This window comes from Thamnophis sirtalis, unplaced genomic scaffold (assembly GCF_051295495.1).
Source record: "Thamnophis sirtalis isolate CommonGarterSnake01/CBP01778 unplaced genomic scaffold, rThaSir2_p1.2 scaffold_14, whole genome shotgun sequence".
Taxonomy (NCBI): Eukaryota; Metazoa; Chordata; class Lepidosauria; order Squamata; family Natricidae; genus Thamnophis; species Thamnophis sirtalis.
The window spans coordinates 7,346,071-7,359,501 of record NW_028261394.1 but is presented as its reverse complement, the minus strand read 5'-3'; the positions used below and the strand labels follow the sequence as shown (position 1 = coordinate 7,359,501).

The following is a 13,431-nucleotide window of genomic DNA, read 5'->3' as shown; positions in this document are numbered from 1 at the left end:
CTAACTCTTAACCTTGAAATATAAGCTAGTTTAAGTCACCCTCTGCTGGCAAGCCAGCATCCGATGAGCAAAGCAATTCTTAGCTTCTTGGCTTGGAAGGTGTCCTTCCTTTGCTGCTACGGGATGGGATGGTCAGCAGTTTGGGGGGAGACCCAGGAGCAAACCAAGAATAAGCCAGAATATCCCAAACGGGCTATTTAACCTCGATGGGCAGCTATCAAATCATTGCAGTTAGGAAATCAATAATGTTGTGAATCAATGCTATGGATTGAGCACATAATTTTAAAGCCATTATACACCTCCAAACTGGTTATCTAAGCTTCCCCTCCTTTCCTTCCTTCTCTCTTTTCCTTCTCCTTTCTTCTATTTCTCCATCTCTTTTCTTTCTCCTTTTGTCTGCTCTTTTTCCCTTTCTTCTCCTCTCTTCTTCGCCTTTTCTTCTGCTTTCTCCTCTCTCCTTTGCTGCCTCCTTTCTTCTCTTCCTCCTCCCCCTCCTCCTGCTCTTTTTCTCCTCCTTTTTCTTCTCTCTTCTTCGTCTTCTTTCTTCTGCTCTTTCTCCTCTTCACCTCTTCCTCCACCTTTCTTCTGCTCTTTCTTCACCTCTTCCTCCGCCTTCTGCTCTTTCTCTTCTCCCCTTTTCTTCTGCTCTTTTTCCCATTCTTCTCTTCTCCTTTCTCCTCTTTTCCTTCACTTCCTCCTTCTCTTCCTCCTCTCTTCAGCTTTTCTCTCTTTTCGCCTGCTTTCTCCTCCTCTTCCTCCTCCTTTCTTCTGCCCTTTCTCCTTTTCTCCTCCTCCTCTTCCTCCTGCTCTTTTTGTCCTTTCTCCTCTCTTCCTTTCTACTTGCCCCTCCTTTCCCCTCCTCCTCCTCCTCCTCCCCCCCTCCAGCCTCTTTCTTTCTCGGTCCCTCCCCATCGCCCTTTTTCTGTCGTCCCCTTTCCAGCTCAAGAGCTGTGCTTTCCCCTCCAGCCAAACATTCTTCCCGCCAACCCATTTGATCTGAGAAGGGCTCTCGGCTTCAGGTGAGTCCAGCGCTGAGATTCAGCATCTCGATTTTGATGGCAGGAAAGAAAAAAATCCTACTATAATCCTATAAATGTTAATAAACATCCAAACATCTAAACATCTACTGTTCTGGGTTAGGGTGGTGGGGCCAATGATTTGAAGGATGTTTCCAGGTAGAGAAATCTTTCTTTGATGTTGGCAGTTTCATTCCTGGAATTCTGTCTGATAACAGCTTGATGCTTTTGAGGGGGTTACCGAGAGGCAAAGGATAAAGGTGTTTTTTAATATATTTTTTTCCCTTGCCCCAGGTGATGAACTGATCAAAAATAAAGTAATAAAATCCTCCGATTTTCCTTTAGTTGAAAAAAAGTTTATTTTTCTATTGGATACTAAAAAAAGAGAGTTTCTAGGCGTACAAAAGAATTTTAAGTTTATTTCGATGAACGTCATAGATGGCTGCAATTCATTTTCTTTCTCCTTCCCAACTAATGTAGAGAAGGAGAAATTAAGAAACTGAGTCAGGGAAATGATGTTTTCTGAAGGCATCCGCAAAAAATGTAAACAATCAAGCCATCTTTTTCACTTGAATTTTTAAAAGGAGATTGAAAGACCGCATGGATTCATACTCTCTACTCCCATAGTTGTGGATTCGCGGAATAAGGTTGGTGAGAATTCATACCCTGCCCTGTTAATAATGGTTTGGAAGTTAGCAAAGGTTGTAACTCCAGCTGACATTTGAGGTTCGTTTACTACCCCCACATTTAACAACAACGAATGTTTGCTGTGTTGTGTGAGCCTTGGCATCATTTTGCTGAAGCGTCTTTCAGGGGTTCGGGGACCGGACTAAACCATGATCAAACATGGTGATCGCACGACCCTGGGATTGCGCAACCATCATAAATACATGCCAGTTGCGCCAAGCATCCAAATTTGGATCACGTGACCATGGGAATGCTGCCACGGGCGGCCTTGTGAAACCTGGTAATAAGTCACTTTTTGGGGGGGAGTGTTGCTGTAACTTCAGTGGTTAAATGAACGGTTCCAAGTTTAGTTTTTGGGGAAATGCAGTGGTAGAAATCAAAAACTTTGTCTCTAAGAAAATTGCCCCTTTCTTTGGAAGAAAAGAATTGAAGTTGAATGTAGAACAATAATGGCCTTTGTTGTTAGTTGCAAAGTCGTGTCCAACCCATCGCGAACCCATGGACAACGTTCCTCCAGGCCTTCCTGTCCTCCATCATCCTCTGGAGTCCATTCCGGCTCATGCCGACTGCTTCGGTGACTCAATCCAGCCACCTCATTCTCTGTCGTCCCCTTCTTCTTTTGCCCTCCATCTTTCCCAGCATGAGGCTCTTCTCCAGGGAGTCCTTCTTCCTTGTCACGAGGTGGCCAAAGGATTTGAGTCTCCTCTTCAGGATCTGGCCTTCTCAAGAGCAGCCAGGGTTGATCTCCTCTAGGACTGACTGGTTGGATGGCCTTGCAGTCCTTCTTCTTTTGCCCTCCATCGTTCCCAGCATGAGGCTATTCTCCAGGGAGTCCTTCTTCCTTCTCTTTAGGTGGCCAAAGTCTTTGAGTTTCCTCTTCAGGATCTGGCCTTCTCAAGAGCAGTCGGGGTTGATCTCCTCTAGGACTGACCGGTTGGATGGCCTTGCAGTCCAAGGGACTCGCAGGAGTCTTCTCCAGCACCATAGGCTTCAGCAGTATGTGGATCGAGAACTACCAAAAGTACAGGCAGGATTTCGAAGAGGCAGAGGAACTAGAGATCAAATTGCCCAGATACGCTGAATCATGGAGAAAGCTAGGGGAATGGTCTTTAGCCGAGAATATTCAAGTCATAGGAAAGGAGAAACAAGGAGAAAGTTTCTGTGGGTAAATTTTGGCCTCATTTGGATGTTGTACAAAACATTTTTTTCTCTAGTTTAGCTCCCCTCCTCCTCCTCCTCCCTCTATGAAAGGTAGGGTTTGTTAAACTGAGCTGCCAGGTAATTTCAAACCTTCCCGTAAATGAATCAAGGAAAGTCTCCCACTAACACAACTCCGGTCATTGTTAGGGAAACTGGACACGGAGACAAAGCAGGGACGTGCTGGGTAAATCCCCACGGAGTCGCTTGGCAAAGCAACCCAGGGGCTTTTAACGGGGGGGCAGGAGAAGATCTAAAACCAGGCTGGTTCCCAGGATTCCGATCCTTATCACCAGTTGCTCAAAATGTTCCCATCACCCTCATTCCACGTTCTTCAGCCAGCTAAATACAAGCCAGCCGTGTGCGGCGGCCGCCCAAAAAGTCAATGCAATCCTAAATTGCAATTAACAGAGGGATACAATTAAGGGTTCCACCACAAAACCGCGGAGGACAAAATCGCGCTCGACGAAAGCGCGCATTTGATGTCATCACAGTGCGACGAAAACATTGCGCTGTGATCGAAAAATGTAAAAATAAAGCGAAAACCTTACCCTAACCCCCCCAAACCTAACCCTAAACCTAACCCTAAATCTAACCCTAAACCTAACCGTTAACGTAACGCTAAACCTAACGCTAACCCTTAACCTAACGCTAAACGTAACCCTAACGCTCTAAACCTAACCCTAACCCTTAACCTAACCCTAACCCTAACCCTAACCCTTACCTTTATGTGAATCGGCTTGCTTTAATTTTAATTTTATTTAAATTTTTAATTCTTTTCGTCGCGCTGTGATGACGTCACATGCGCGCTTTTGTCGATCGCGATTTTGTCCTCCGCGGTTTTGACGGGTCACGCAATTAAGATCAAGTGAGGCACTAATACCACTCTATAAAACCTTAGTAAGGCCAGACCTGGCGTACTGCACCCAGTTTTGGTTCCCACACTATAAAAAAAGATGTTGAGACTCTGGAAAGAGTGCAGAGAAGAGCAACCAGGATGATTAAGGGACTGGAGGCTAAAACATATGAAGAACGGTTGCAGGAACTGGGTATGTCTAGTTTAATGAGAAGAAGGACCAGGGGAGACAGGAGAGCATCTTCCAATATTTGAGGGGCTGCCACAGAGAGGAGGAAGGGGTCAAGCTATTCTCCAAAGCACCCGAAGGCCAGAGAAGGAATAATGGATGGAAACTGATCAAGGAGAGATTCAACTTGGAAATAAGGAGGAATTTCCTGAGAGTGAGAACAATCAACCCATGGAACAGAAGTTGCCTTCGGAAGTTGCGGAAGCTTCATCCCTGGAAGCTTCCAAGAAGAGACTGGATTGCCATCTCTCAGAAACAGTGTAGGGTCTTCTGCTTGGGGTTGGACTAGATGACCTTCAAGGTCCCTCCCAACTCTGTTAATATGTACCTCCAGGGTCTTTTGATGGCAGGGATGGGGAGTGGGGAGTGGAGAAGAGGTTCCAACCTTAACTTATGGCGCAAAGGTGAGGAAAGCAAGGTTTGAAGGCTTTTAGGTGGGTTTCCTGGTTGTCGTCGTTTCTTTTTAAAGTGGCTTCATCTCAGTTTTCTCTCTTGATTTTTATCTCCACAAAGCTGAAGGCAGGTAATCCTCGACTTGCAACAATTCATTAGCCACTTCCCCACTGTTGGAAAACACTCCAGAAATGTTTCTCCTGGACTGGAGAATATTTCTCCTGTTGGCCGTAGTGAATTCCACCATGGAATCCGGGAATCCTTCAAACGATAGCCAAGGTGAGATTTAAAAAAAACAAACAAGCTTCTATATCACAGAAATAGACCTCAACATTTTGGAAGAAAAGAATTGAAGTTTTGCATGTAGATTACATAGAACCATAATGACCTTTGGCGGAGAATATTTGGGGAAAGGAGAAACAAGGAGGGTAAATTTTGGCCCCATTTGGATGTTTACCTTACTTTACCTTTTTTCTATAGCTTAGTTCCCCTAAGATGTCTCTTCCTCCTCCTCCTCTTCCTCCTCCTCCTCTTCCTCCTTCTCCTTCATCTCCTCCTCCTTTTCCTTCTCCTCCTCCATCTCCACCTCCAGCTATTCATCTCCAGTAACTTTAAACTGCTATTTGAAGATATACAGTAGCATGAATCACTATCTTTTCAGTTCTTTTAGATGCCTTATTATCTACTTTTTTGGAAGCAATTTCTTAATTTTTTTTTTAAAAATAGCTTTCCCTCCTCTGCTCCCCAGATCTACCTCCACAGCTACAAAGAACCGTGGTAAGTATAGTCTCTCTCTGTCTGTCTGTCTGCCTGCCCGCCCGCCCGCCCGCCCGCCCGCCCACCCACCCACCCACCCATATCTATCTATCTATCTATCTATCTATCTATCTATCTATCTATCTATCTATCTATCTACCTACCTACCTACCTACCTACCTACCTACCTACCTACCTACCTATCATCTATCTATCTGTCTATCTATCTATCTATCTATCTACCTACCTACCTACCTACCTACCTACCTACCTATCATCTATCTATGTCTGTCTATCTATCTATCTATCTATCTATCTATCTATCTATCTATCTACCTACCTACCTACCTACCTACCTACCTACCTACCTATCATCTATCTATCTATCTATCTATCTATCTATCTATCTATCTATCATCTATCATCTATCATCTATCACCTATCACCTATCACCTATCACCTATCACCTATCACCTATCATCTATCTATCTATCTATCTATCTATCTATCTATCTATCTATCTATCTACCTACCTACCTACCTACCTACCTACCTACCTACCTACCTACCTACCTATCATCTATCTATCTGTCTATCTATCTATCTATCTATCTACCTACCTACCTACCTACCTACCTACCTATCATCTATCTATCTATCTGTCTATCTATCTATCTATCTATCTATCTATCTATCTATCTATCTATCTATCTATCTATCTATCTACCTACCTACCTACCTACCTACCTATCATCTATCTATCTATCTATCTATCTATCTATCACCTATCACCTATCACCTATCACCTATCACCTATCACCTATCTATCTATCTATCTATCTATCTATCTATCTATCTATCTATCTATCTATCTATCTATCTATCTACCTACCTACCTACCTATCATCTATCTATCTATCTATCTATCTATCTATCTATCTATCTATCTATCTATCTATCTATCTACCCATCTACCCATCTACCCATCTACCCATCTACCCATCTACCCATCTACCCATCTACCCATCTACCCATCTACCCATCTACCCATCTACCCATCTACCCATCTACCCATCTACCCATCTACCCATCTACCCATCTACCCATCTACCCATCTACCTATCTATCTATCTATCTATCTATCTATCTATCTATCTATCTATCTATCTATCTATCTCCATCCATCCATCCATCCATCCATCCATCCATCATCTTGTTTGATCATTTCTGCAATGTTTATTTTTAACATGTGTACACTGCTCTTCAAAACAATTTATATTGTTTTATATCGATTGTTTTCTATGATTTGATTTGTACTCTATGACTATCATTAAGTGTTCTACCTTATGATTCGTGATGAATGTAACTTTTCAAATACACAGCGCACTAAAATGCATGACATTAAAACCATAAAAGCAATAGATTAAATAACAGTTTCTAACCATTTTTACACTTCCTTAGCTCAACTGTAATACTTTTTTTTTTTAGGAAGATATCATAACAGGGCAGTATTTAAACGGTAATTGGCATTAATTTTCTCTTTCTCTCTCTTCTTTTTTTTAAAATCTCATTTAATCTACTTTTATTAACTTTTCAAATATTCCCCTTTTTTCAAGCTCTCCTCAATATTCTTAATTTCCAAAGGTAAGAATTTGATTTATGTTTTTCAATGATTTAACTGGGGGAGCAGAAATCAAGCTGGATTGGATCCCAGCTTCATTGAAATAATATCCTGTAATTACTTTCTAAATGCAAAAATTGGCATTCATATTAAAGGAACTGTTGTGCCAAATAACAACCATAGCCAGTGTTTGAATTTTTGCTGCAAAATCATAAAATATGCTCATCTACAAATGAACCCAAGGATATTTTAACCTAACATTGCATGAATTTGAGCCTATGGGAAATTAACATTCTTCATTACACAGACTGAAATAATTGGGCTGATGGCATTCAAACCATAGTTTATTCCATCAGTCCAACGATCTCAGTTTGTGTAACAATCAGTATACGTTTCCCACAGGCTTGGATTTATGCTATACAAACAATGCCAGTATGTAAAAATAAAAATGATTTGTTCTTAATAATGTGAATGATTTTGCTGCAGGCTTACAAGCATTACATTTTCCTGTACAATTCTTTAGGATAAATTATTGATTCCCCCTCGCCTTCTTCTTTTTAGCTCCAGTATTTGGACCAAAGATCTCTTCAATCAAATTATGGCACATTGCCATGCTCAGAATTTTGCAATTACTTATGGCAGCTTACAGGTGGTATAGACCTCAAATGCTCATTCCAAATTGTTTAAATGTCCCACGAGGGCAGAACTAGAAATAGGATTTTTCAGGAATAAAACACTGGAAAATTGGGTTTTTATATATATATATATCCCATCCTCCTTGCCTAGTTATGTCAGAGGTTACCCTGCTCTTGTCTCTTATCGGCTTCAGATATTCAGTGTATAATTTAATGAAAGCACTGTGACCCAATAATTCGGGATGGGGCTGTATTTTAGTGATTGGGGGGAGGCATGCTTAGCTTTGGGGGGAAGGGAAGGGGAGAACTGTGGGTCGGTTCCACCACAAAACCGCGTTCGACTAAAGTGTGCTCGACGAAACCGCGTAGCTGACGTCATCACAGGGCGACAACAGCGCGGAGACAGAAGCACGCTGTAAACGCTAAACCTAAAATTAACACCTAAACCTAAACCTAACCCCCCTAAACCTAATCCTAAACCTAACCCTAACCCTAACCCTTAACCTAACCCTAAACCTAACCCTAAACCTAACCCTTAACCTAACCCTAACCCTAACCCTAACCTTTAACCTAATCCTAAACCTAACCCTAACCCTAACCCTTAACCTAACCCTAAAGCTAACCCTAAACCTAACCCTTACCTTAAGTTGAATCGGCTTGCTTTCAAAGCGCTATTTAAAGCGCCCTTCTTTCTCCGGGCTCGCTGTTGTCGCCCTGTTGATGACGTCAGCGACGCGGTTTTAATCGGGCGCGCTTTAGTCGAGCGCGGTTTTGTCGTGCCACGCTGTGGGTCACCCTAGGGCAGGACAAAGGATGCCAAGGAGACTTTCAGCATCCTGTCCATGGAGGGGCTGTTCTGATCTAGAACCATGATGGCGAATCTATGTCCCAGTTCAGCCCCACCATGCTCTGGCCAACTGATTTTCGGGTCACTGACACACATGGGCAGGGGGCGTGGTGCATGCAGGAGATGTGTGCGCATGTGGGAGGGTAGCATGCATGTGGGGGCAGGGGGCACATGCGCAGGGGGCGGGGGGGAGCGCAGGGTGGTGCGCTCCGCCCCCAACAGCCCATTTTTGGTCCCAGGAGGCTGCAAGGTGGCCTACTATGCTCAAAATGGTGCACGGGGTGGTTTGGGCTGTTGCATGCACGGGGAGGGCTGGGGGTGTCATGTGTGCATGCGCAAGGGGGCACGCATTGCATTATGGGTGCAGGCATGTGCGCGCTTTCGGCAGGCAAAGACCAAAAGATTAGCCATCACTGGTCTAGAGCTGGAGAATTCTGGGAGTTGAAGTCCACAAGTCTTAAAGTTGCCAAGTTTGGGAACCACTGGTCTAGAGGATGGATTTGCTTAGCAAGCATCATCAGAAAGACCCCTGGCATTGAGTGTGTGTTGGGGGGAGATTTGAGTCTCCCCTTCCCGTATTTGAACTTGCAAAACTTTCTGCCCTGTTTTCCAGGAATCAATCAGCAGTTATTTTGAACATCTTTTCCACAACCCCAGAAGGTTGCTTTCGATCTTTCGGGATATGAGTCCTGAGGATTTTCAAGCAGCCATGAAGTACCTCTTTGGAAGGACCCAGAAGTATTTGGTAAGGACGGTTGCAGAGGCAGTATTCAGCCGGTTCGCACCGGTTCACTCGAACCGGTAGCGGAAAATGCGGGTGGGCCTGCTCTATGCTGTCCTATTTAGGCACTTTTTCAAGCTGTGCGCATGCATGCAAGCCACGTGTGCAATAAAAGCTCCTGTGCGGAAGGCTAAGTGCATGCGTGGAACGGGGTCACGCATTTCTGCGTGCTCCCATTTGCAAAACGGTACGGAAAGTAAGTGTATACCACCCCTGGTTGGTTAGGTTACTGTTCTGTCCCCCCTTCTCCGCTCGTTAAACAGACGACAGGCAAACAAACTTAAAAGGAACTCTCTTTATCAGTTCTCGGCTCCGACTGGCTGCGAGCTCAAAATAAACCTAATTACAGTCTCTGCCTGAAGATAACGGAATGAAAAACAAATCTTTCTTACGGCAACACAAGTTGAACAAAACGAAAGCAAAGCACTTCTTCCAAAGTCTCTACGAATCAGGGTTACAGAAAAACAAAGCACTTATCCAAGTGTATCTTACGTAAACCACGACCGATGATCAATCAATGTTGAACGAACCAAGGAACGTTGACTCCTGCAACTAGGGCATGGCACCATCCATCCTTTTATCCCCAGAATATGCCCCTAACAAGCCCCAGCTGCATAATTAATCTTGCATCCCGAAAAGACTCACAAAAGACTGCTGCTGAGTCACAACAGGTTACTATGTGTGACAAAAAAAACCCTGAAAGAGCGTGCCTTAAATCACCTCTTCTATCAAACGTTTTTATTGTGGGTATTAGAGCTGCAGCCATATTGGCTTGTAGATCTTTGGCCTGCCACACTTTCTATTATTCTACTATGCCTTTTCTATGGTGGGGAAATGGGAGGGGGGATTGTATGGCGTTAGATGATAGGTAGCCATAACAACATTCTTTCTAGAAAGCCAAGGTCATCCTTTGTCTCTGCACCTCTGCACCTGACCGGAACTGAATGGATGGAAGCTGCCAGCATGGCCGTGGATGATTGGTCCATAGGATGGACTTGTGGGTGTGGGGGGCAAGATCTTGAACTTTCAACTGGGTGGGGAAAACCGGGAAGCCTTCAGATTCGGGTTTTCCCAGGTGTGCCAACATGTCTCTCTTAATAAATTGCAACCTTGAGCAATACTTTGCCTTCGACTCTGATTTAATTTTCAATGCTATTTGGAACCATGACATTGGGTCTCATTCTATGCCCTCCAAGAACTTTTTGTTCTCTCCACCCACGCGCAGTGCGTTTGAAAAACTTACCTTCTACTGCAGCCCAAGTGAGTAAAACAGCTGAGGCGCAGCAATCCGCTGCGCCTATCAGCTGGGCTTCAAACAAAGGAAATATAAGTGAGTAAAGTGCAGAAGTGGGTGGGTAGTCGGAGAGAATTGGTTCGCTCTCAGCTGATTGTCAGAGCTACAGGCTCACCCGAACTGGTCCGAACCGGCTGAATCTCATCCCTGCTTGCTGGGGAATTCTGGGAGTTGAAGTCCATGTATCTTACAGTAAAGTTGAAAAGATGAACAAACTCTCCTCCAAATTATTCCAGTTTTTTTTAACCTTTCTTAGATAGGACAATCCGTAGTCGTCGTCCTCGTCCTCCTCCTCCTCTTCCTCCTCCTCCTCCTCCTCCTCCTCCTCCTCCTCCTCCTCCTCCCAATCACCGATAATTTATTTTCTCTCTGATGAATGTTTCCTGCAGACCTCCAGTCTAATCTCTGTTGGAGATCTCATTTTTCTTGCCATGGCTTACTGTAGATCTTTCTCTCGTATCTCCAGGATCTGGGAAATATCCTAGTCGATCTACACGGAATAAGAAAGAGACTTTTTCCAAGTCCTGGAGGGAACCGTACCTTGGTCCTTATTACGTTAGAAAAATGCTTTGAGCTCCTCAATTCTGCTGAATGCGTGGACATCTTAAGGCAGATCCTTCAAGCCTCTTCGGCCACCTATCTCCAAGCCCACAACGTGGCAAGCTTTCCTCAAGATCTTCAGAAAGAGGCTTTCCGGAATCTGTAAGTCATTTCCTCAACAGTTTATTATGCCGAAGGAAAACAGTTATATATATAGCCTGGATGGTCTCTTGTGACGAGCCGAAGGACAGAGAATTGAAGTAGTGATCTTCCTCCCATATTTGGGCATACTGGGAGTTGTAAATCTAATAGATACCTTTCACCCTGGCTTCGCTGATAACGGATAAGAGCCTGTGGCCTAATGGCTAAGATGTCTGCCTAGTATGTAATATAGCCCAGGTTCAAATCCCAGTAAGGGTATGGCTAGCTGATGAGAGCTAAATAGCTTGAAATAGATCTATCTACATACATACATACATACATACATACATACATACATACATACATACATACATACACACACATTGCAGATAAATCCCTTACCACTCAGCTACGGACACAAGGAGAGAAATGAGATACACGATGAGAGAGAGAGGGAGGGAGGGAGGGAGGGAGGAGGGAGAGAGAGAGAGAGAGAGAGAGAGAGAGAGAGAGAGAGAGAGAGAGAGAGAGAGAGAGAGAGAGAGAGAGAGAGAGATACGCCCTCTAATGGCCACCTATATATAGACACCTCTTAAAACAGTAAAAAACTTGTGTGGACCCCATCAGGGTCTTAAACTAGCTATACCTGTATTGCTGATTCATCCTCCTTGCATCAGCTTACAATTTACAGCTTACAACTGTACATCAACTGGCAGCTATTAAATCACCAGTACCTGAAAATTAATATTATTTGCCCAATGAAAGGGAAGGCTCGAGAAATGGATGTCCATGAATGCCCAGGGACATCACCTTTTAATGCCCAACATCTTTTGAACCCACTTGATATTCTGCTCCACCTTACGGGTTTTTTTCCAGTAAGTCCTTAGATTTTTGTTAAAAATATGCTGGCTTCGTGTAAAATTAAGCTCCTGTTTCTAGCCTTACATTTATTTGTGTTTTGGACTCCATGACAGATTGAGACTTATTTTACTTGCTGGTTATCCAGTCTAAACCTTTCCCTCCTGTCTCCAAGGCAATTCCCACAGACCATTATTCAAGGTTTCCCTTGCTCTAGGACAGGGGTCAGCACCCGCAGCTCTGGAGCCGCATGTGGCTCTTTCATCCCTCTGCTGCGGCTCCCTGTCGCTTAAAATGTGTGTCGCAACCGCCAATGCGCGACACTCGCCGGCACGCGATTTATTGAGCTTTTCAACCTCCGGTAGGCCAACCATAGTTAAATCCAAGAAAGGAAAACTCTCAGAAGAAAACAGAACGTTTAATTCAACTAAATATGCTAGTTTTGTGATCGCGCTGTGAAATAGCCAGGCACGGGAAAGGGTTTTGTGGCTCCCGGTGTTTTCTTCTCTGTGGGAAACGGGTCCAAATGGCTCTTTGAGTGTTTAAGGTTGCCGACCCCTGGACTAGGAACATGTTGGTTTCCTTCTCCATTAACTAGGTTTTATTTAGTTTCGATTTATTTTAGTTTAGTTTTATTTAGTTTTATTGAGTCGTGAGATAGTTTGAGTGGATCCCCCCCCCTTTTTTTGCAAACAAATGAATGGGCCACCCTGTCTGATTCTTGTGTGATTTTTGGCCCAACAGATCAACAGTCTTCAAAGACCTGTATGACAGGCTAACGACAAGCTCTCAAAGGGCCGTGTACGAGTGGATGATGCGGAACCTACAAACATTCGACAACACCAGCGGTAAGTGAAATGTATTATTTCTCTTTCTCTTTCTCTTTCTCTCTCTCTCTCTCTCTCTCTCTCTCTGTATGTGTGAGTGAGTGAGTGTGTGCGTGCACATGCATGGGTCTCTGGGTGCGTTTGTGGATCGTTTGCACAGAAGTACAGCAATTGGCACCCACCCAGCTGACAGACCCTACAAACGCTAAGGAAAACAGGACACTAGTTACTGTGAGGATGGGAGACCACAAGGAAATCTCAGAATGGAAAAGCCAAAATAATATCTGAGAACCAAGCGACATCAACCAGTTCCTTTCCATTGCCAAGAAAACTATAGGAATACCAGTAGCTGGATACCCGTGCTTCGTGACAAAACAATGTGATCGGGCTATGCAGGAGAAATTTGGTTCACAATCCATTGGCTCAGTGGAGGTCAGTGATTGAAACACACAAGGGGATATCGCTCCTGCTACCTTGAGTCCAGAAGCAGTTCCATGGGTGGAAGGCATAGACATTTTGGTGAGGTATCGACGTTTAGTACTGTTAAGGAACCCCAGACCGCTCCTGAGTGAAAGAGTGGAACGCCTGCCAGTTTGAACTGAGGTAACGGAATGTGAGGCAACTGGCAGTTGGAACAGAGTTCTTTTCAGGTGGGGAGAGGGAGTAGAATGTCTACCTCCTTAACATCAGAGCATGTTAATATAAGGCAACTGGCAATTGGAACAGAGTTCTTTTCAGATGGGGAGAGGGAGT

The 13,431-nt window shown here is 44.1% G+C and overlaps 1 protein-coding gene across 1 annotated transcript in view; it reads left to right on the top strand.

Annotated features, from left to right (window-relative positions):
• Positions 1 to 4,623: 4,623 nt before the first annotated feature.
• The window catches only part of OTOA (otoancorin), a 50,006-nt gene continuing 41,198 nt past the window's right edge, over positions 4,624 to 13,431 (top strand). Inside the window, 8 exon segments of the mRNA XM_087729219.1 lie at positions 4,624 to 4,657; positions 5,127 to 5,155; positions 6,623 to 6,653; positions 6,751 to 6,778; positions 7,317 to 7,404; positions 8,851 to 8,982; positions 10,779 to 11,014; positions 12,596 to 12,699. Of these exon segments, the coding sequence (XP_087585345.1) occupies positions 4,624 to 4,657; positions 5,127 to 5,155; positions 6,623 to 6,653; positions 6,751 to 6,778; positions 7,317 to 7,404; positions 8,851 to 8,982; positions 10,779 to 11,014; positions 12,596 to 12,699 (682 nt within the window).